At 38.6% G+C, this 21,662-nt stretch overlaps 1 protein-coding gene across 4 annotated transcripts in view; it reads left to right on the top strand.

Moving 5' to 3' along the window:
- EPHA7 (EPH receptor A7) overlaps positions 1 to 19,604 on the top strand; it is a 171,937-nt gene extending 152,333 nt beyond the window's left edge. Inside the window, exons 11-18 of one of the 4 annotated variants that reach the window (XM_045010812.1) lie at positions 451 to 576; positions 3,489 to 3,674; positions 4,236 to 4,297; positions 5,281 to 5,490; positions 6,441 to 6,590; positions 11,316 to 11,509; positions 15,973 to 16,128; positions 17,411 to 19,604. In XM_045010812.1, coding sequence (XP_044866747.1) covers positions 451 to 576; positions 3,489 to 3,674; positions 4,236 to 4,297; positions 5,281 to 5,490; positions 6,441 to 6,590; positions 11,316 to 11,509; positions 15,973 to 16,128; positions 17,411 to 17,525 — 1,199 coding nt within the window. In that variant the 3' untranslated portion in view covers positions 17,526 to 19,604. The remainder of the gene's footprint in view (positions 1 to 450; positions 577 to 3,488; positions 3,675 to 4,235; positions 4,298 to 5,280; positions 5,491 to 6,440; positions 6,591 to 11,315; positions 11,510 to 15,972; positions 16,129 to 17,410) is intronic. The other 3 variants (XM_045010814.1, XM_045010813.1, XM_045010815.1) reach the window with 3 other exon arrangements.
- Positions 19,605 to 21,662: the final 2,058 nt, after the last annotated feature.

The raw sequence follows: 21,662 nt of genomic DNA, 5'->3' as shown, positions 1-21,662 counted from the left end.
TTAAAGTATATTGAAACAGGAGTGGGAGCTCTCATCTCCCATCCAAAGACAAGGGGTAGTTGTGGGAGAGTGCTGCTTACCCAGGCCAGGTGGCTCCCCTCTACTTTTTTTTGCAGAGGGAGCTGTCCCTTCCTTCCTCCCAGTTCCCTCTTACTTTAATCCCTGATTACTTTTCACCCATTGAAAACTATTTAATATTCATTACTTCTATTAAATGTTTCACATTTCCAGCCACAGATATAGTTGCTAATGACAAAGGATCATGCACTTGTGCAAGGAAGCTTACAGATGATGCTTCAGACTAAAGTTGCCTCTTAAAGCTGCTCTGATTCAGGTGGCATGGAAGCAGGTTCACTGTTCCAAGGAGCATTCTGCATAATGAAATTCCTGGGCTGACTGCACAATAAGTGCTTTGCTTCATCACAGTCATGCTTTCTTACATCATTACAGTTAAATTTCCAGGCACCAAAACCTACATTGACCCTGAAACCTACGAGGACCCAAATAGAGCTGTCCATCAATTCGCCAAGGAGCTAGATGCCTCTTGTATTAAAATTGAGCGTGTGATTGGTGCAGGTAAGGCTGCTGTGGCTTCTGTATTCAACTGTTCCATTTAGCTGGAATCAAAACTCATACATCATAATGACAGGCAAATAATTATACCTCAAGTATAGTACTTTTTGCGTTTACCAGAGCGGATAGAGCAATGAAGCTGCACTTGCTTATGAAATGTAAAAAATAATTATAGAAAAATAAAAAGGCTTGTGTGGGATTAAAAGCTTGTATGCTTCTAATTCCAGATCCATTTAAAAAATTGCAAACAATATTATTACTTTTTTAAAAGTATTTTTTTTTACCTATTGTTCATTGTCAGAATAGAGGTTGGATGTTAGTGTAAATCCTGCTCACTTTACTCACATAAGTAGTTCCGTTGACTTCCATGCATTAAGAAAGCAGGATACAGCCTGTAATGTATGGTCTAATGAGGCCCTTTTAATAGAACAGAATCCTCTTTTAAAACTTTTTGTTGTAACTGTTCTACTCTTTTTAAAAAAAATAAATATATTTTATTAGTACAAAAAAGTTCTTGTTTTACCTCTCATGCCGGATTGTAATTGTACTGGCATTACATTGTTTTTCTTCCTCTTGAACTGTCTACCACCTATTTAAGCAGTGTGGTGTTCATACTCTAAAAAAGCAGTTTCATTTGTTTGCATTAATGAGATATGTGACATTTTTATTGCACTAGTCGATGTAGTGAAATTAAGTTTCCATGGGTAAGAAAAATATCAAATACTTTGGATTCCTGGAGGAAACATTCCTTTGCCTTCCTGTTCTTTTTATCAAGTATTGTTAGAATACTTTATCAATCACTCTACTATGGTTTGTCAAGCACTGTATATTATGTGTAACATTGCTATTTAAAAAAAACTCTACAAATATTAAGTTTTAGGCTATAAAAAAGAATGACAGAACTTAGAATTAGCTAATGTTCCACTCTCAGAATCATGTTCCTTAGGTACCCTTACACATGATGAATGTTACCTTACTTTTAGGTGTAACCCAGCTGAACTTAATAGAACTTCTTACACAATAAGCTGCTACTCAGAATGAGTAAAGGCATCAGAATCAGGTTCTTAGGCTGGGTCTACACTACCATTTTCTTTGGTATAATTTACGTCGCTCGGGGTGTGAATAAGCCACACACACCCCGCCCCTCCGAGCAACGTAAGTTACACCGACTAAGCACCAGTATGGACAGAGGGAGGGCTTCTCCTGCCAACATAGCTACTGCCCCTCATGGATTTATGTTCAGCTGTGCCAATGTAGCGCTTCTAGTGTGGACTAGCTCTAAGTAAGTGACATTTAGCATGATACTAGAACAACAGTATCTCTTTCAGAGGAGCATTACTTTTTATGCTTCCGGTTTTAAATTCTAGATTGGCACAGTACAATCAGTAAATATGGTCTTTGCTGGTTTGCTAATCCATTGTTTGAGATGAGAAACTACCACATCAACAGTTTCGAGTAAAAGGCTCTTGTGCTCCTCCTTTGATTAGGCTGAAATACTATTTGTCAGGTCACTTTGAGCGAAATCCTGAAAAACATCACATGTAAACGAGGTGGAATTTAAGACAGAAATCCAGTTCTGCTGTCACTTACAACAGTGTAAATCCAGAATAACTGTTGGCATCCCTGGAGTTACTCTGGATTTGCACACACATAAGCAAGAGCAGTTTGTTTTCAGTGGGTAAAATGGGCTTTCTGGACCATGTAAATTAGAAGCAGAGTTCTATTGTGGTGCAGGTGTCATTTTTGCTGGGTTTAGCTGTGGTCCAAATCAGCGGATGTGATTAGCTAGCAAGATTGAAAGGGAAGGTATACCTTTTCCAGCAGGCTGACAGAGACACAAAGGAACCGCTCGACTACACAGCAAAGAAGACTATAGAACGTCTGCTAGGGACAGGCAGAAAAGCAACATAGAATTCTCAGTGTGCCTCAGTTGTTATGGTAGGATAGAATACTGAGCCTGTCTTGGATGAGTGCTGTGTGAGCATGTGGTTGTTGATTTTCACAAGGGTTATGGGATTTTTCTTGCTAACTTTGTCATTGCCATCCTGCTGATGCCAGCTGTTATATGCAGGAGTTAGTGCCACTGTGCTGAGTCTTTATTCTACACTATAGCCTTTTGTTTCTACCCAGTTCCCTGGTGACATGCTGAGCCAGTGGATGCTTGGCTGTGAGTATTACACACTCTGTGACATATCTTCTGGGGCCATCTAAGGGCCTGGCCTTGAATGCCTATGCCAGATGACCAACTTTAGCAGTCATTATGATTGGACAAGCAGTGTTTGTGAAGGCATTTGGACTTTGCCAGCCTGCGCTGTTTTACTATGTGTATGTGTGTTCCTGTTATGCATTTTCATCATTTAATCAAACAGAGCATTTTGGTTTCTATGAAAGTTTCATTAGAAAGGTTTTGATGTTGGGGCATGGGAGAGAGAATTTACCCATTTCATTGCTTAATTAAATCTATATCTTCCATTTCCTAAACTTCAGTGTGATTAGTCTATTTTTTTACAGTTCTTTACAGCCTGATTCTGACCTCATACCAGTATAAATTAGAAGTAACTTGAAAACAGGGGTGAGTTAAGAATCAGGCCTAAAAAAAGCAAAGAAATCCATCATCCATTACAAAACTATTTTATTTTATTTTACATATTTAAAGAAAAAATTACTGATATTTTATAAAGACAAATATTGGGGGCGGGGAAGGGACTGACATAAAATGTGTTCTGTTTACGCCCGATTCCTCAAAGAACTTAAGCATGTACCTAACTTTAAGCTCTTGAGTAGTTCAGTTAAAATCAATGTGATGATTCATGGGATTAAAGTTAGGCATGTACAAAGTGCCATGTTGAATGAGGGCCCCAGAGAGGACATTATATAAATGACATGTCATTCATAGTCAATCTGCTTTATTTTAGGAGAGTTTGGTGAAGTGTGCAGTGGGCGTCTGAAACTTCCAGGCAAGCGAGATGTTTCAGTAGCCATCAAAACCCTGAAAGTTGGCTATACAGAAAAACAAAGGAGAGATTTCCTGTGTGAAGCAAGCATCATGGGACAATTTGACCATCCCAATGTTGTTCATTTAGAAGGGGTAGTTACCAGAGGTAAGTAGTGACTAGATGTATCAGTCAGATAATAAGCTAACTGGCAGTAATTGCTATAAGATGTCCATGGTCAGAGATTCAAATTAGAAATGTACTGCATATTCTTAATGGATTTTCTCCTGAGGCATAACTAACTAAAACAATACTCACTTTATGCTACAACCTAAGGAAAAAATTAAGATGCACACATGATTAAAAGATGGAGTACTTTGAAATACACTATTTTTCTAGGTTCAATTAGCCTCAAAGACCATGCCGGAAGATAAGGTTTCTTATGTCCTTTCATATTATCTGAAGTGTCATTTTCTCAGAGTCCTCGTCACACAGCAGGAGTCAGGAGAACACGCTGACATTTTGATTTGTACAGTTTAATTTTGCGAATCGTGACCATGCTCCATGCAGACATTTAAGGACTTAGAGCTCAATAACAGTGCTAGAGGCTTCAAGAATGTTGGTCTCAACTATTCAGCCCTTTTATAGGAGCAATATGTGTTTTATCAGAAAAAGGCACTCAGTTCAGATTATGGGTTTTCAAACAAAATGTCCTTTCTTTTCCTTTAGGGAAACCAGTCATGATTGTAATAGAATACATGGAGAATGGGGCCCTAGATGCATTTCTTAGGGTGAGTACCTAAGGGAAATATGTACAGTACTTCAAAATATATTATGTATGTTACCAATTTAGCATAATAAAACATTTTCGCAGTCTGAAATGTGAACATGGCAAATACCAACAGATCTTTAAATTGTCCCAGCAAAATCAGATTAGAAATCAGAAGACCTGACAGGATCAAACTGATACATTTCTTGGCATTTAAGTGATCCATTGTGGTACAGAAATCGTGGTTTTGATTACCATCGGAGATTGAGGTTAATACCACGATACCTGAAGCCCTGTCGTGTGAACACATTTGTTTAGAGTAGCAATTTATTTTTTTTAGCATGGTCAAAGTCACTGCACAGGAATCCCTAAATGAAGTACAGCAGTACTTCAGAGAAGAATGAAGGGAAAAGAAAAACTACTTTATGACAATTTAGCATTTGCTGAGTGAGTGCTCAGAACTGCCAGGCAATGTCTTCACCATCTTAACATTCCACATGTACAAACCATAAAATGTAGAATGACTTGCAAGATGGTAGAGAAAGCAGAAAGATGATGATGTTTCCTTGAAAAATTCTATGCTGTAAATAAATCTTCAGTATTTAGGATAAACAGAGGCTTTGATCCCAAAAGTGTAATACAGTTTATTTTTTATATGTATTGATCATTGTAAAAGGTGACAAACATGGAGGTGAGTTACAAACAATGCTATATAAAGTAGTTTTAAAAAAAGAAAAGAACCTGTCATGTCACAAGTTAATTAGGCTTTTATAACTTTTAACAGGTTCCATTCATTTTAAATGTTTAGCTATTCAGGCCTTTCTCAACCATGTGTCCTCCTTTGTGGCTAAAACAAATACAATTTTGTTTAAAGTGGATTGCTTTGCCCCGAGATGCATTGCTTTTGGGGTAATAAGTGACTAGAGTGAAGAAAGTGTGCAAAGCTGATTTTCTTTTTCCCCCTCAAGTGCATTAACAAGTGTGCTGCTCCTGTCTTCCCTTCAGAAACATGATGGGCAATTTACAGTCATTCAGCTAGTGGGAATGTTGAGAGGAATTGCTGCCGGAATGAGATATTTGGCTGATATGGGATATGTACACAGGGACCTAGCAGCACGCAATATTCTTGTCAACAGCAACCTTGTTTGTAAAGTGTCAGACTTTGGCCTGTCCAGAGTTATAGAAGATGATCCAGAAGCTGTCTACACCACTACAGTAAGAAACCCAGCCATTTGACAATATTTCTTAGGGGTTAGGAGATCTTATTATAAACCGGGCAATAGCCTCTTGAAGATATGGTTGAGGGAAATACATTAATGGCCTGAGAGGTGCTAAGTAGTCCAAGGGAGTTATGAGTTGTCTTCAGAAACCTGGCTTTAAATAACTTTCAATAAATATCTAATAACATAATCTTCTAGTGGGGAGAATTCTTGGAAGTTTTTACTAGTTTTAGTGTCTCACTCATATCTTTATAATTTTCTGAATGAATGGATGTGGAAGGTTGATTTATAAAACTGTTTATCTCCGTTTTGAGCTAAGTAAAAGTATTTACACAGAAATCCAGGGGTACTTCTTTTTCAGAGCTGAATTAATCTCACCTGAAAGCTAACTAATGTAAGGCATGACTGAAACTTTGCTGCTACTCCCACATAAGGGGTAACAATCCCCACCACCCCCGGATCTTCCCTTATTCCTGGTTGGGATCACCTGGCCATAGCTGTTCACAGGACACAGCTTACTTCTCTACTCTTTTGCCCAGCCAGCTCCACTTCCCACTCCTCCCTACCCTCACCCTGCTCACTTACGGTGTAGATAATAACTGCCTCATGGAGCTGATCCCTGATCCCTCACTGGAACAACAATCCAGAGAGAACGCACAGAGGGCTAGAGTTGGCACTTCTGCCACACTAAATCTAATGACAATCTGGCCCTACGTGATCAGACATGGATTGCAAAGGAGCCTTAGGAAATTTCAGTGGGATTTGAACACCTAATTCCCTGAGAGTCAGACCCACTTGAAACTCCTCTGAAAATTTCAACATTGATCAGCATTTCAGAATGGCATAATTTTGGTGCTAGGATTAATGGAAATAATTGTAAAAATGCCACTAAGAAAAACACTATGGAAATTTTATTTATAAACAAGTCTTTTTTTTTTTAAATAGGGTGGGAAAATTCCAGTACGATGGACAGCTCCAGAAGCCATCCAGTATCGTAAATTTACATCAGCAAGTGACGTATGGAGCTATGGAATAGTTATGTGGGAAGTAATGTCTTACGGAGAGCGGCCTTACTGGGACATGTCAAATCAAGATGTAAGCTATACATTTGCTATATTTGTATGATTCCATACATGTGTACATATAAATAAATGTTCATATCATTTTTTTTCTTTCTACACACAAAGACATAACTTGTTTTAATGCATAATAATTTTTGTAAAAATATTCTAGGATTTTTATATAGTGAAAAATTAAATAGATGATTACTTAGCCAACAACATTAAAACTGTCATCTTCTTTGACACAAGTATGGGTTTTAGGTTTATATCATGAGTCTGAAACAGGATTGGGGCTCCAGAAATGATAAGACAGACAAGTACTTATTTTATTACATTAAGCTTAGCAAGAATGACATGTTTTCATTCAAACAAGAATTCTTAGTTTCTTGAACTCATAATTATGGTTAGTCAAGTGGAAAAAGTTGTCCAGAGTCCAAGGCAACAGTTAATGACATACTCTAGCAATTTCACTATATTTTAACAATACTCTTGTTAGTATAAAATGTTACCTAAAGCAGCAGGTCATCAGCAATAGCACAGAATAGTATTAATCTTGCATTTCTTACAAGGATATTTGTTCACAGCGACTCTGTACATAAATATATGGTTTGAGCATTGGCTTGCTAAACCCAGGGTTGTGAGTTCAGTCCTTGAGGGGGCCATTTAGGGATCTGGGGGAAAAATCTGTCAGGGAATTGGTCCTGCTTTGAGCAGGGGGTTGGACTAGATGATCTCCTGAGGTCCCTTCCAACTATGATATTCTATATGCCAGAATCATTCTCAGTTGTTCATTTTTGGGGGTTTTTTTTGCTCAAATGCTCGACATCAGAGTTTAAAAAAAAAAGAATATGAAAGTGTAAATGATGAGTCAGTTTGGCAGAGTGCAAAGTTGTTAATATTTGACAGGTCTCAGTGTCAAAGATTTCATGGACTGTCAAAATATGGGCAAACAAGTCCTTGAGGCAAAGAAAAAGAAATATTTACATTCCCTAGATGCCCAGTAGAGTTTCATTTCTTTTGACACCTTCCTTCTGTACTCGAGTCAAACATAAAAGGGGTCTGACAGGAATATAAGATGCCTCAAAGGCAAAGCTTACCTATCTTTCAAGGAAGAGTAAAGAAAAACTTTAAAACTGAAAAAAAAATCCAGTATCTTCTGATGGCTGAATTTTGGAAATGTTTTTAATTTATTTCCTTGTGTTGTAAACAGCTGAGAGAAGCATGTAAATTATCCTTGTTCATAAAAACAGTAATCTCAAATCCTTACAATGACAAAAGAAATGAAATGAAAAGTTATATCCCAATTAGCATGTAGATTAAGGATTTATAAATTCCTAGTAAAATAATTTCAGACACTGATGTGTATTGTGATATGCAGGTGTGCCCTAAAATGAACACACTGTGTGCACATGCACACCAACTAACCCGTGAGGCTAAATTTTAAAAACTGCCTCTAATTACCCACAATGAATTACAGTTACAACTAACTGCAGACACAAATGACAACACTTAAATGTGTCTTTACCAGATTTGCAGATACTGTCAGCAGTTTGTTCACTTAAATGCATCATTTGTGCCTACAATTGAGTGTGGATGCAGAATTACAGACCTATGTTTCCTTTAAAAATATACCTCATTGAGTTTCCTGAGTTTGGAGGGTTTTTTTTTAGCCTCTACTATACTATTTTATCCTATACTAACAGTTTCAGTGCCTTTGGATGGATTTGTGCGTAGCAACACAGTCATGACCGTCTAAGCACATTCCTGTTCTCAGTGGATATATCCATACAGAGCTGAGAAGTACTAGCTGAGCATTCAACCCAAGAGCAATCCTGCAATTGCACAGCAGGATGGCTCAGGGTGAGTGGCACAGAACCCTGCTTGCTGCCTTTCTGCAGGCACAGTGCCTGTGTGTTCCTAACCCTGGCTGCCAAAACTAGCAAACAATAGTCACTAACTATCTCAACTACTGCTCATTACCCTTCTCTGGTACCCATTAGAGCTTTGGTGTGTGTCCCGTACAGGACTACTGGTCCCCATACTTATGTGGAAGGAGGAGTTCACTACACTCCCTTTTTCTCCATATTTGTGTTCCTCAAAGGGCAGGATGTCGCCCTGCAAATGGATGTTTTTCCTTCACTTACTCAACTGTTTTCTGTTGTGGCGTTTTAAAAAAGGAGTGTCCCTGGCAGTGACCTGTTACAACAAACAAAGCATCACAGTACCCAATTAACACAGCTCTGTCCCCAGAGCTGGTAGCTCCTTATCTGAAGCTAAGACTAGGCAAGTCCACAGGCAGCCTGGGAATTTGGGAAGCACAAAGGTGTCTAAAAGAAACAGTGCGCCAAGCACAGAAATGGAGGAACAGAGAATTGAGGCAAATGTAAGTGATACAAATCTGTGCTACTAGCCTGAATCCTCACTGTATTTGATTAGCTATATTTGTTTCTATAAACTATAATCGTATAGTTTATAGAAAAAAATCCCTTCATTCATTCCTTTTTATTTACTGCTTGTTATCTAGTTTAGAACTATTTTTTCCCCTTAGATATTAGTAATATTTTAAAGGCACCAAAGTTGCTAAAAATTTTAGCTATTAGCCGTCAGTTTGGTTCTTTGAATGTTGAACACGCAGAGACTACATTTTTAATCTTTTGGAAATCACCTTCTTCCTGCTCCCACCGTTCTGGCTATAGTCAAATCCATTCTTTTTTTGTTTCCCAATTTGATCCTTCAGACTTGTTTGCTCACACCAGATGTCAAAGAAACTGGTCCTGCTGCATCCCTAAGGCCTTTCTAAAAATAATGTCATTATCATAGTCACTTCCTATCTTCTGGGATCTCTCCAGAACACAGTGAGCATGTAAAAATACTTACTAATGTGCCTCTCATTTCATTTGCCGCTTCCTCTAAAGCCCTTGAATGTATGTTATCATTCCTAGGAGTCTTGTCAGTTTTAAATCCCTTTAACCTTTTAATGGCTGTGGGGGTGTTGTCTGGATGCATTTTCATTATTCACTGATTGTCTCTACAAGCCTGACCTAAAACTGATACTTTTATAACGAGAGATACAAAAGAAGATTTTGACGTGTGTTTTTCTTCTGTCTGTAATTCCTGTATTCATTCTTTAGCATATCAGAATAGTGCTTATTTTTTTCATTTTGAATCATTTGTTGCTTTTAAATGTGAGGATTTTCCCCTTAAATCTTACTAATGGATCTTATCTTTTACTCTTTTCCCTGTGTGTATACAGTACAGCTCTTTCCATTATTTGTCCCCTCACCCTCCTGTTATCTGAGTGGCACTTGTACTACCTCTGAGTATTCTTCATCACTGTCTATCTTAGGTATTTATATAGCCCCCATTACTGAAGGGGCTGAGAACTTGACAGTTTTTAATGTATTTATTCTCACAACACCCTTGTGAGGTATGGAAGTGCTACTCTTTATTTTACATATATAGTACGCAGGCACATAGATGCTGGGTGACTTGCCCAATGTCAGAAAGGAAGTCTGTGGCAGAGCAGGGTATTGAACACATCTCTGATGAGAGCCATTTCCATTAGACCATGTTTCCAGGGACTTCACTTCCCCTCTGTAAAAGATTCTGATACAACCATTGATTCCAACCAACTTTCTGAAGTTCATTCTGTATTCTCTGCAGTTGCCTTTAGTTTGTAGTCCAGTGCTCTTGCACTTTCTCACACATCCTATGGAGTATTTTATAGATGAAGTTATTGTGTTGACTAAACCCTGGATATCCACCAACTTTTATTTATTACGGAAGATTCGTTTCAAGATCCAGACCTGATCTTGGTTTCTCTACAAACTGAGAGGAAACAGCCCAGTGTACCCCCCTTCAAGAATCAGCACCCTTCCATAGCAATTCTAATACAGTTATGCCAGTCAATGTCACTGTACTTGAAATCTCTCATGAACAGTGTTTTAGCCCTTTTTTACAAGCCTTTCTTATCTGCATTGCTTCCTGACATGCTTTCTTATCCTGCCCGCAAGGTGCATAGCAGTTTCCTGTGATTTTTCTTTAATCATTTCTATCTTTCTCTTAAATCCAAATGGACTTGACTGAGGAAGTCAAATAGTGGGTGTAATTCTTGCTTCAGACATTATGTCCTCCCTCATATCACCATGTGCCACCTTCTCATATTAAGTCTGACCTTGCTTTAGACTGTTACATTAAGATATCACTCAGCCAGGCCTCACTCTCCCATTTCACATTGTATTCAGATTGCTTGTTTGCCTCTAATAACACAGATTAGCATAAAATGCAAATTTTTCTTCCTAATAATTCCTGTCCACTAAATATTTCCTGATTTTTTTTTAAGTCTTTGGGCTTTTGGGATTTTGTGGGTAAATGCACAGACTCATATCCATTTACAAATCAGTCTTCAACTGCATCCTCTCTCTCAAAGGCCTTTGGGCAAATAATATTGCTTTCTAGAATATCTCCATCTATCCATTTATCTATTGCACCCTAGGTGAATTTAATTGTTGCTCCCTGCTGCTGATTTGACTAGGTTATATAACCATGTTCTGCACACCATAGAGTAATATGTTTAATAATCATGGAAGATAAAAATCAAGGGTATTATATGAAAACAAGAATGCTAGTGTCAAAACAACAGACTCTGCTTTCATAATACTTTGACTGCTTAATTTAGTTGCTTGATTTTTTCCCAGTTATTAAAATTCATTCTTTAAATATTTCTGCCTTGATGACATCCTCTTGTTCTGGCCATTAGGTTATAAAAGCAATTGAAGAAGGCTATCGTTTGCCAGCACCCATGGATTGCCCAGCAGGCCTTCATCAGCTCATGCTGGACTGTTGGCAAAAGGAACGTGGTGAAAGGCCAAAGTTTGAGCAGATAGTTGGTATTTTGGACAAAATGATTCGGAACCCAAACAGTTTGAAAACCCCTCTTGGAACCTGCAGCAGGTAAGAAAACTGCCAGTGAGGGTTTATAATTCTCTGAATATATATTGACTCTGAATGTGTTCTGATTAGCTGCTGGATCCAGCTCCGTCCAGCTGTTCATCCTGCTACTCTCCTTTCTTTCTTCCCTTTTTGTTCCTTCTCTCCCCATTTCTGCCCTAAATGCCATTCAATAAAAATAAAATCCACCCAAAAATGACTTAACTAAAACAAAAATACCAAATAAAAGAAAAAAATCTTGCCACTAACTTTCATCCTGTTGGCAAACCATCACTCTGTTCACTCTGCTTGTACGTTCTAGCCCATTTCCGCCTCTCTTTCCCCTCCCACCGCTTTTGTATGTCTTGTCTATTGAGACTATAAATTCCTCAGGGCAGGGACCATCATTGTCTCTGTAGTTGCATGACAGGGTCCTGGCCTCTATGCACTGCTGCAATAAAAATAATAGTAGTAATACAGTTAAGCTTGGAAGAATTTGATTTTAATCGGTAAACTTCAATTTCACTGTGCTCACACGCAAACCGATGACAAAATATTCCCATCAGTAATAATCAACGTTTACAAATGCAAAGTGAGAAAAAGGCAGCTTGAGAACTTAATTAGAGTTTGATTTAAGGATATTTATTTTGATACGTGATGTTGACAATTTTTGTTTCAGTGGTTAAAAAGCTTTAACTTTTTCAATCTCAATGTCAGCTGTCATTAAATAATTATTGTCTGATCCTACCATTGTCTGAGAACCCCTCCCCCAATTTCCCAGAACTGTGAAAATGTAATCAATAAAAATAAAAAAATTGCTTAAAAATAAACATTGATGTTTTCTGTCAAAATTATAAAAAAAGAATCAAATTCTGCCAAGGTTAAATACAGTGTCTATATAGCCACCCTTTTTATCCTGTGCTATAGAGTGAACTCTCCTTTTTACTTTCATGACTCTATTTTTTAATTCCATTAATCATGATTTAAAAAATTAATGACAATTAATTGCAGTTTAATTGCACTGGGTTAAACAATAGACTGCCAATTGAAATGTATTAAATATTTTGGATGTTTTTCTACATTTTCAAATATATATAGTATTCTGTGTTGTAATTGAAATTAAAGTGTATATTATTTTTATTACAAATATTTGCACTGTAAAAATGATAAGCAAAATAAATAGTATTTTTCAATTCACCTCATACAAGTAGTGCAATCTATTTGTCATGAAAGTGCAATTTACAGATGTAGATTTTTTTGTTACATAACCGCACTCAAAAACAAAGCAATGTAAAACTTCAGCGCTTACAAGTCCATTCAGTCCTACTTCTTGTTCAGCCAATTGCTAAGTGTAATGGGTTGGGACTCACCCCTGCAGCGCCTCCTGCTGGTGACTCTGGGAATTAGCTTGTCCAGTGGAGCGCCTCCTCCTGGTGGTGTCCCGTCCGTCGTTCTGCCCTCTGTTGCTGTCTCTGGACCCACGTTGTTGCCTGCTCAGCGGCATCCTCTTCAAGGCCACTGCCCTCCGGCAGTGCCCCTTAGTCCATCTGCATCCCTTCCGGGGATTGGTGATCAGCAGTCCTACACCCCAGCCACCATGTCCAACCGCCCTCTGCATCCAATCCCTCTTGTCAGGGATCTGGCATAGCACAATGGCCGCTCCCTATGGCCAGTGGCTGGGTGTACTGCAAGGGAGGTAGGGGGGGACCCAGGGCCACCCTCTACTCTGGGTCCTGGCCCAGGGACCCTCTGGCGGCAGCCTCGCTGTCCTCTTTCTCTCCCCTCGTCTGTCTGCTTCCCTGGGCCGCTTCCCCTACGGCCCCTTGCACCTGCTAGGCCCTTCCCTTCAGGGCCAGCAGCCTGGCAGCTATGGGCTCAAGCTCTCTAGCCTCCCCGAGCCTAGCCAGCACTGCGCTGTCCGTGGTGCTAGTCTCCACCCTTGGAGACTGACCTTCCCCTGTCAAAGGCCTGGGACAGACTGACTGCTCCCTTCCTGTGCAGCCTTTATATATGTCTGAGCCTGGCCCTGATTGGCTGTCTCCAAACTGGGCCCTGATTGGCTCTCAGTAAGCCCTTCTTTGATTGGCTCCCTGTCTGCGCAGGCGCCCTGGCCTGCCGCAGCCCATTCTCACAGGGAGTGGGGCAGTCCACCCCACTACACTAAGACAAACACAATATCACCAGAAAGTGAGAAGAGGCATTTGCATGGCACTATTGTGTCTGGCATTTTAAGGTATTTACGTGCCAGATATTCTAAACATCATACGCCCCTTCATGCTTCACCACCATTCCAGAGGACATGCTTCCATGCTGATGATGCTCGTTAAAAAAATAATTTATTAATTAAATTTGTGACTGAACTCCTTGGGGAGAATTGTCTGTCCCCTGCTCTGTTTTACCCACATTCTGCCATATATTTCATGTCATGGCTAGTTCTGGGGGAATTCTGCACCAAAAAAACTAAAAAATCTGCAGCAGAAAATTAAAAACTCTGCGCAAGATATTATAGAATTCTGCATACTTTATTTGTCAAAATAACAATATAATCACTCTGGTTTCAATTATTGTGGTAATTTATTTAAACTACTATAAAATGGATGGAGAATTGAGGTGGGGAGCATTGGAGAAAATTCCCAATACCCTTGCCTAACAGTAATGTAACTAGGTTTAAGCCTTTATTTCTAGTTATTAATCAACAAATATATGCAGCCACATGCTCAGTGTTACATCATAGCCAATTGAAGACCAAGTGAGGGCTGGGGAATCAAGCTCACAATTTAGTCCAAAGATTTAGACCAATTCTGATCACTAAAGCATCATAAGCATTTATAAGGCCATACTGTCCTTTACAACAGTCTGGCAATGTAAAGGAGCTTTAAAACTTTTACACCTTTTTACTCCTGGGGGTATTCACAAAGAGAATGGGAACAATTCACTAAGCAAGCAGGCTGCTATATTCTGCCCCGCCTGAGGGGACAATGCCTGTCCCACGCCTGCATCCTCAGAAACACCCCGAAGCCCTGCCCCTCCACGCCAAGTGTGCTACAGTAGCGAGCGAGAGGGACAGAGAGTCTCTCTCTCACTCACATGACTGCGGTGATTTACGTCTCTATTGGCTGCTCTGGTGCGTGAACCAACCTGCCTCCACTGCCGGAAAAGGGTGCGTGACCGCTCTTGTGGCTTCTCTTTGCTTCCCTGTCAGAAGTCATTTTTCTGGGGGGAAGCAAAGAAATCTGTGGAGGGAGGGGGAGCATGAATTCTGCACACACGCAGTGATGCAAAATTCCCCCAGGAGTAAATATTTTAAGAACACTTTCACTGCAGATTTGACAAAATGCAAAGAAGGTACCAATGTGAGATTTCCAAGGATAGTACCCAAGGTTTAAGAATCTGAAGTGCCTTTCAAAATCTAAGAGGGCTGAGGTGTGGAGCATGCTTTCAGAAGTCTTAAAAGAGTAACACTGATGCAGAAACTACTGAACCCAAACCACCAAAAAAGAAAACCAACCTTCTGCTGGTGGCATCTGACTCAGGTGATGAAAATGAACATGCATCAGTCTGCACTGCTATGGATTGTTATCGAGCAGAACCCATCATCAGCATGGATGCGTGTCCTCTGGAATGGTGGTTGAAGCATGAAGGGACATATGAATCTTTAGCGCTTCTGGCACGTAAATATCTTGCAACGCTGGCTACAACAGTGCCATGAGAACACCTATTCTCACTTCCATGTGACATTTTAAACAAGAAGTGGGCAGCATTATCTCCTGCAAATGTAAACAAACTTGTTTGTCTGAGCGATTGGCTGAACAAGAAGTAGGACTGAGTGGACTTGCCGGCTCTGAAGTTTTACATTGTTTTATTTTTGAATGCAGTTTTTTTTGTACATAATTCTACATTTGTAAGTTCAACTTCCATAATAAAGAGATTGCATTACAGTACTTGTATTAGGTAAATTGAAAAATATTATTTCTGTTATTTTTATAGTCCAAATACTTGTAATAAAAAACAAATATAAAGTGAGCACTGTATGCTGTGTATTCTGTGTTATAATTGAAATCAATATATTTGAAAATGTAGAAAACATCCAAAAATATTTAAATAAATGGTATTCTATTATAGTTTAACAGTGTGATTAATTGCAATTAATTTTGTTAATCACTTGACAGCCCTACAGATAAAAAAAAATAATGTTGATTTCCAGTTGATAACAGTAGCCCATCAGGTTGATTTCACTCTTAATGAACTTTTGTCATGCATTACAATATGCTAAGGAGAATGTTACCAGAATCTGCAAAATACTCTTACATATGTGACTGATAGCTGTGGCAAAGCAATTAACAGAACAGGTGAAACTGAATATTTGACCCTATTATTTTCTATTCCTTAGGAATTTTTAATACTCCCACCTTCTCTGACTCTGCCAAATACTCCCTTATGTTTAATTATTTTAGGAAACAATTTATGTTACTATTTCTTCTGCCTAGACCAATCAGCCCACTTCTGGACCAGAACACTCCTGATTTCACCACGTTCTGCTCTGTAGGAGAATGGTTACAAGCTATTAAGATGGAAAGATATAAGGATAACTTCACAGCAGCAGGCTACAACTCTCTTGAATCAGTAGCCAGGATGACTATTGAGTAAGTTGACACTGAGCGTGTATGACCTACATTTGGCAACCTTCTAAGTAAAAGCCAAATAATATTAAGCTGCAAAGTACTAGACCCAGTACAAACTCAATTCATAGGGTGAGATTCTGTCCTTCACTGAGGTTTACTCAGCACAGGAGAGTGAGTCCAGGGAGCAGTTCATGGCTTCTTGATTCTCTGCCCTGCACAATTAGTGTAGTTTAGAGCAGCCCAGCAGCATCTCTAACCTACTCCAGTTGGTAACAGTCATTTTAGGACTGTCTGCCAACTGAAAATTGGCGGAGGACATCAGTGGAACAAAAACAACCCCCTTCTCCTCCCTGGCATGTCTTTATACTAGGGCTGAGGAGGCAGGAGGCTTAGAAGCTGCCCATGCCAGCTGAGAGCTCCCCCTAAAAGGGGGAATTCTTAGCTGCCCAGATATGGCCAGTGTTTGAATTTTTGGGCCACCTGAGCAGTACAAATGTGCCAGACTCTCAGAGACACTGTAGCCCATTTTTTTATTTATATGAAAATCACCACCCCCACCCCCAGATCACTCCTTGCTAACGAGCATATCTCAAAGAATGGAAGATATTGAGATTCCCCTTGTAGAATGTCCTGCAGATTTTTGCGTGCTGTCTGTGTTGTGGGAGAAAGGGGTTTGCATCCCTGCAAAGGAAGCAGATGGTTAGCATGAGGCACAATGATTTACTGGAGGTCAAGTGTGCCTCTATATTGGCTCTGCTGTCTCTTATAGGTCTTCTTGGCTTCCAGGAAGCAGAGCCTCAGGCCCTGCCCATTCCACCCTCTTCCCAGAGAGGCTTTGCAGGTCAGAACATAGTGGGGATGGTGTTATGGAGGCAGCTGCTCCCTACCTTCCACCTACCATATGGCAGCGATAGATCCGTATGCAGAGGGTTCCTACATGCATGTCTCTGAAGGGCACAGTGTAGTGACAGTAATTTTCCCCTTATACAGTGACTTCATCCTGAAAGCATCCCAGTAGGAATGTTTTCCTACACTGAGTTTTCTTCATAGGCACAGTTACACATGATAAGTGATGCAAAATAATTTTGTCTCACTCCCAAAACTAGGGAAACGTACATTTCTGATGAAAAGATTGAGTAGGGTTTTAGGCACAATTCACAGTATTGATACAAGGTTCCAGTATAGCTTTGGTATATTCAAACATGGGTGCCCAGAGTACTAGTTAGTTTTAAGTGACTGCTTTGTCCTATATAAGTGCACTGTACATTGAATAATTAATACTGTACACATTTATCTTTCCCAGTGATGTGATGAGTTTAGGAATCACGTTGGTTGGTCATCAAAAGAAAATTATGAGCAGCATTCAGACTATGAGAGCACAAATGCTACATTTACATGGCACTGGCATCCAAGTGTGATAGACATTTCTCCCTTATGAGGGAGGTGACAGACTGAGAGAACAACACTGGCCTTCACTATATATGAAGTGCTGCTAGAAGACACTTGATCTCCTGGGTCCTTCCTGCAGTGAAGAGAAGATCTACAAGAAGCACCTACAGACTTGAACTCCTAAGTGCCACCAGAGGTTACTAAAAGGGAATTGGGATCCACCACTGATGGCAAGGAAAACAGCAGTGACAATAAACAAAGTACTACCTGAAACACATACAAACACCTTGAGCTCTCTAACCTCCTTTTTATCTAATAGACTTTTTAAAATGTACATAAAGAATTTAAAAAAGAATATATTTGTCAGATAAAATCATGATATTATTGTTAAATTCAGCAAAATATTTTCCTTAAATCTTGATTTAAGAATCTTTTTTTAATCATTTGTGTTTATTCTTCATAAAGACCTTCTTTTAGTATGATGTTTATATCTCTGGACCTTTCTAGGGCTAATTCTATGACACATTACTACACTGGGTACCTCTGAAAGGTTACTAGAAGTTTTAGAAATGTAAGAAGCATGACTGAGCAACATATATCCGTCCAAACATTGGTATCCTTTTTTGTGCCATTTTATTCTGTTAAATCAACAGTGTATTGACATGGTTTGCTAACTGGCAGGGAGTCAAGAAAATGCAAGTTGCTAAGAGCTCTGATATTTTTTAAAGAATTTTTTAAAGTTAAACATATATTATCTTTTAAAGGAAAAAAGGAAAAAAAAGCAATAATGACCCCTAAGTAGTCCTAGGCACTTTTAACAAATTGTTTGCAAGATGATTTTAGTGGACTAGATTTAAGGTGAGATTTTCTAAGGAGTAGATCCATAACTGTAAACCTACTGAGGTATTTTATGGAGTGCCTCAGAAGTCAGGTGCAGTTCTCCAGTGTTACCTAACTATTTTAATCTGAGCACATCACATTTTTTTTCAATGCTCTGCATTAGCAAATCTGAGAGAAATGGCTGGCATATATTTTATATGCATTTCAGTTGAGTGCAGTCCAGCTGTGAGAATAAGGATTTTCCTTTTATATTAGAACTGTAGAGCAGGAGGCAAGGGGCAGTTCAGAATTTTCACATTTTTTTACTAGCTTTTATTGCTCTCAACACAAACACTGTACACACACACATTCATTTGGGAACTCGAGAGCAAAAGTACTTCCTCAATTAAAAACTTTTACGCCATTTTTATTTATATATGTACCTTATTTTACTAAAACATTAAACTACCAGAAGCAATAAGGAAGTCTGGCTACAGATATTGCAGGAATGTATACACATCAGAGAGAGATGCTTTCAGAAATTATGAAAATCGTGAACTACCCCTTCAGTGAAATGCTGAACTTCCAAAGAGAATTGGGCTGCTTCTGTTGATTTTGATAGAGAACGATCCCAGGGATCAGTCATAATTGGTCTTGTTTGATAACGTGGGCATCCACAAAAAAACTGTAAATCTTCCTTTGTAAAACTTGTAAATTTAATTTATACTGTCTTGTTTTGTACACACATTTCTGTGTAGTGAGCTCTGAATACATTGAAAATGCACTATATTTTTCTATTTTACTTGCAGAGCATCACAAAAAACATGTATTTTCAGTGCTACATAATGTGTTTTCCCACATTTAGGACCAAAGACAGCTACAGAAAACTCAAATGGATCATTCCTCTCTCTCCCCACACCCTTTTTTTATTCCTGTGCAGTGTTACATTTTCCATTTTATTTATTTGTTTGGTTAGAAAAATCAGTTTGATTATACCAATTTTTTTCTCCCTCTGCCTTTGTTGAAGAAAATCTGTAAAAAGCTTTTAATTAGCATAATCCCGTTACATAGACACTTCCATTTGTAATCTTTGTAATAGACTGTAAATATATTTTTGGAACTATAACACAACGTTCACAAGGATTATTTTTCAGCGTCCATATATGATCGTTTATGCATTTCACACCACTGTGGAGTCATGTTCAGAAGCATACTTTATGGCCTCGTTTGGCCATAAGAAAGAATGGCGAAAATTCTTATTTCCTATTAGATTATCAACTCAGAAGAAATTGAGTTATTTGCATACACACAAGTCAGCAAGCTTTTTTTACTGTTAATAATTTTCTAAAAAAATATATATATTAGAAGACAAAATGCACTGCAAGTCCAATTTTCAAACTAATGCACCTAAACCATCAGGCACTTAAGTTAGCAATTGGGAATCTAACTGTAGGCAGCCAGTTTTGAAAATGTTGACACTAAATCTACAGTAAGGAACCTAGGCTGGACTTTTCAAAGGGGCCTAATGTACTCAGCTGTCCACATCCCATCATATTGCAGTGGAATTTGGATGCCTAACTCCACTACTGCCTTTTGAAAGCCCCAGTTCTAAATATACACATCTCATGGGAGATGTGGACAAACCCCATTTTAAATGGAAAATGAGGCAAACACCTGTATGCGACTGTGTTCAACATGCACATCATATCTGAGTGTCCCCTTTGTTCTTCCAACAAGGGCCTGAAGGACATTCTCCAGTTCTGGCTATCAAATCTAGATACAAATTTGTAATAATTGCTACCTAGCCAAGCCATATGAAAGAAGAAGTTCTAAATAAGTGGTCTGACTTTCAAAAGTGTTGAGCCTCCTCCAGCATTCAGTCCTTGACTCAGCAACATATAATCATGTGGTTCACTTTGTAGACCCTTCATGGGACTTGGGCACATACTTAACCTTAAGCACATATTTAAGTGCTTTGCTGAATAAGGGTTAACTTAACGTGATTAAATGCCTTGCTATATTGGGGCCTCATAGTTTAGAAGCTGTAGGATGATCAATTATTTTCCATATCAAACCACTTACTTAAGTACCTAACTATGGATTTAAGAGTTGAACTTCATGCTCCCACTTTTGAAGATTTGGGGGTTTAGGGGCTCGCTCATGCAAGGTGCAATGCTACTCCTTTTTAGTAAGGGTTGAGGGCTGCTCTGCACCTTTAGGAGTTGCTGGCAGCATGGAGCCATCAATGCAGGTTTGAAATATTAACGTTAGGCAATGAAATTTTAAAATGAGGCTCATAACATTGCTTATGGCTACCTTATCTTTCTCCTTTACAGTCATAGCCAAGCCATCTGCTTTGAATAGATAATATAACATTGATTGTTCATCTATATATCTTGACTGCCTTAAAGTTGCTACATATTCGTATGCCTTTGGAACGGGAAGGACAGACCTTCAAAGCACAATCAATATTCAAATACTTAGTCTATCTTTCTGTCTAGAACATTATTGCAATTAGGAGTATATGTATGCATATCCAATTTTTAACTGGCAAAGCATTAACATAATGTTGCTTTAAATTCTCTATGTTTGAAGGAGAGATGGAACCAGGTAAGGAAAACAATGGCAGAAAAAGGTTGAAATCGTCTATTGAGACGCAAGCATTTGGAGAGGAATAGAAGAAAAAGTGGAAATTAAAAAAAAAGGATTATGATTGGTTAGATAATGAAACATCACTTGGGTCAAATTAGAGCCTTGTACCCCATCCAACTATATTGAAGTCACTGAAGTACAGGGCGTAAATCAGATTAAAATTTCTCCTTGTGTGTGCTTGACTGCTGGAAAGTTATTTCTTCCTCATGAACCAAATTTTGGTTTTATAACTAATATCTTCCAGATTGTATCAAAACACATTGTGTGGAGGATCGTTTTCCTTCCAACAGTGTGCAATGGCTCATCTACCTGCAACTTTTAAATAAGATATTAATTCTTTATTGCTCTAATTTTGTTGATGTTCCAGTGAAAGACCCAACTGGCCCACCGGTAAATTGCAGTTCTATAACATCTAAAATAAATTGAAATGTTCATTTACATACAGCTTCACTCAAGAGGCTACATGGTAATATATGATAAAGATGATTTTATCCAAATAATAACTAACTGAAACTCTGACATGTTAAAAAAACTCCAGGAAGGAATGCTTTTATGTATCTAAAAATTGAATGTTGTTCTTAATATCTCAATAATTCAGCTCTCTTTGTATTCTCCATTTTAAAATTAGTTTTTGATATGTTTAAACAGAAGTCATTTGGCATCCACTGAGTTAGTTTAGAGAAATTATTTTAAAT

The sequence above is a fragment of the Mauremys mutica genome, chromosome 3, assembly GCF_020497125.1.
Source record: "Mauremys mutica isolate MM-2020 ecotype Southern chromosome 3, ASM2049712v1, whole genome shotgun sequence".
Lineage (NCBI taxonomy): Eukaryota > Metazoa > Chordata > Testudines > Geoemydidae > Mauremys > Mauremys mutica.
Note: the sequence above shows the minus strand (reverse complement) of the source record. Positions and strands in the feature narration are given on the sequence as shown.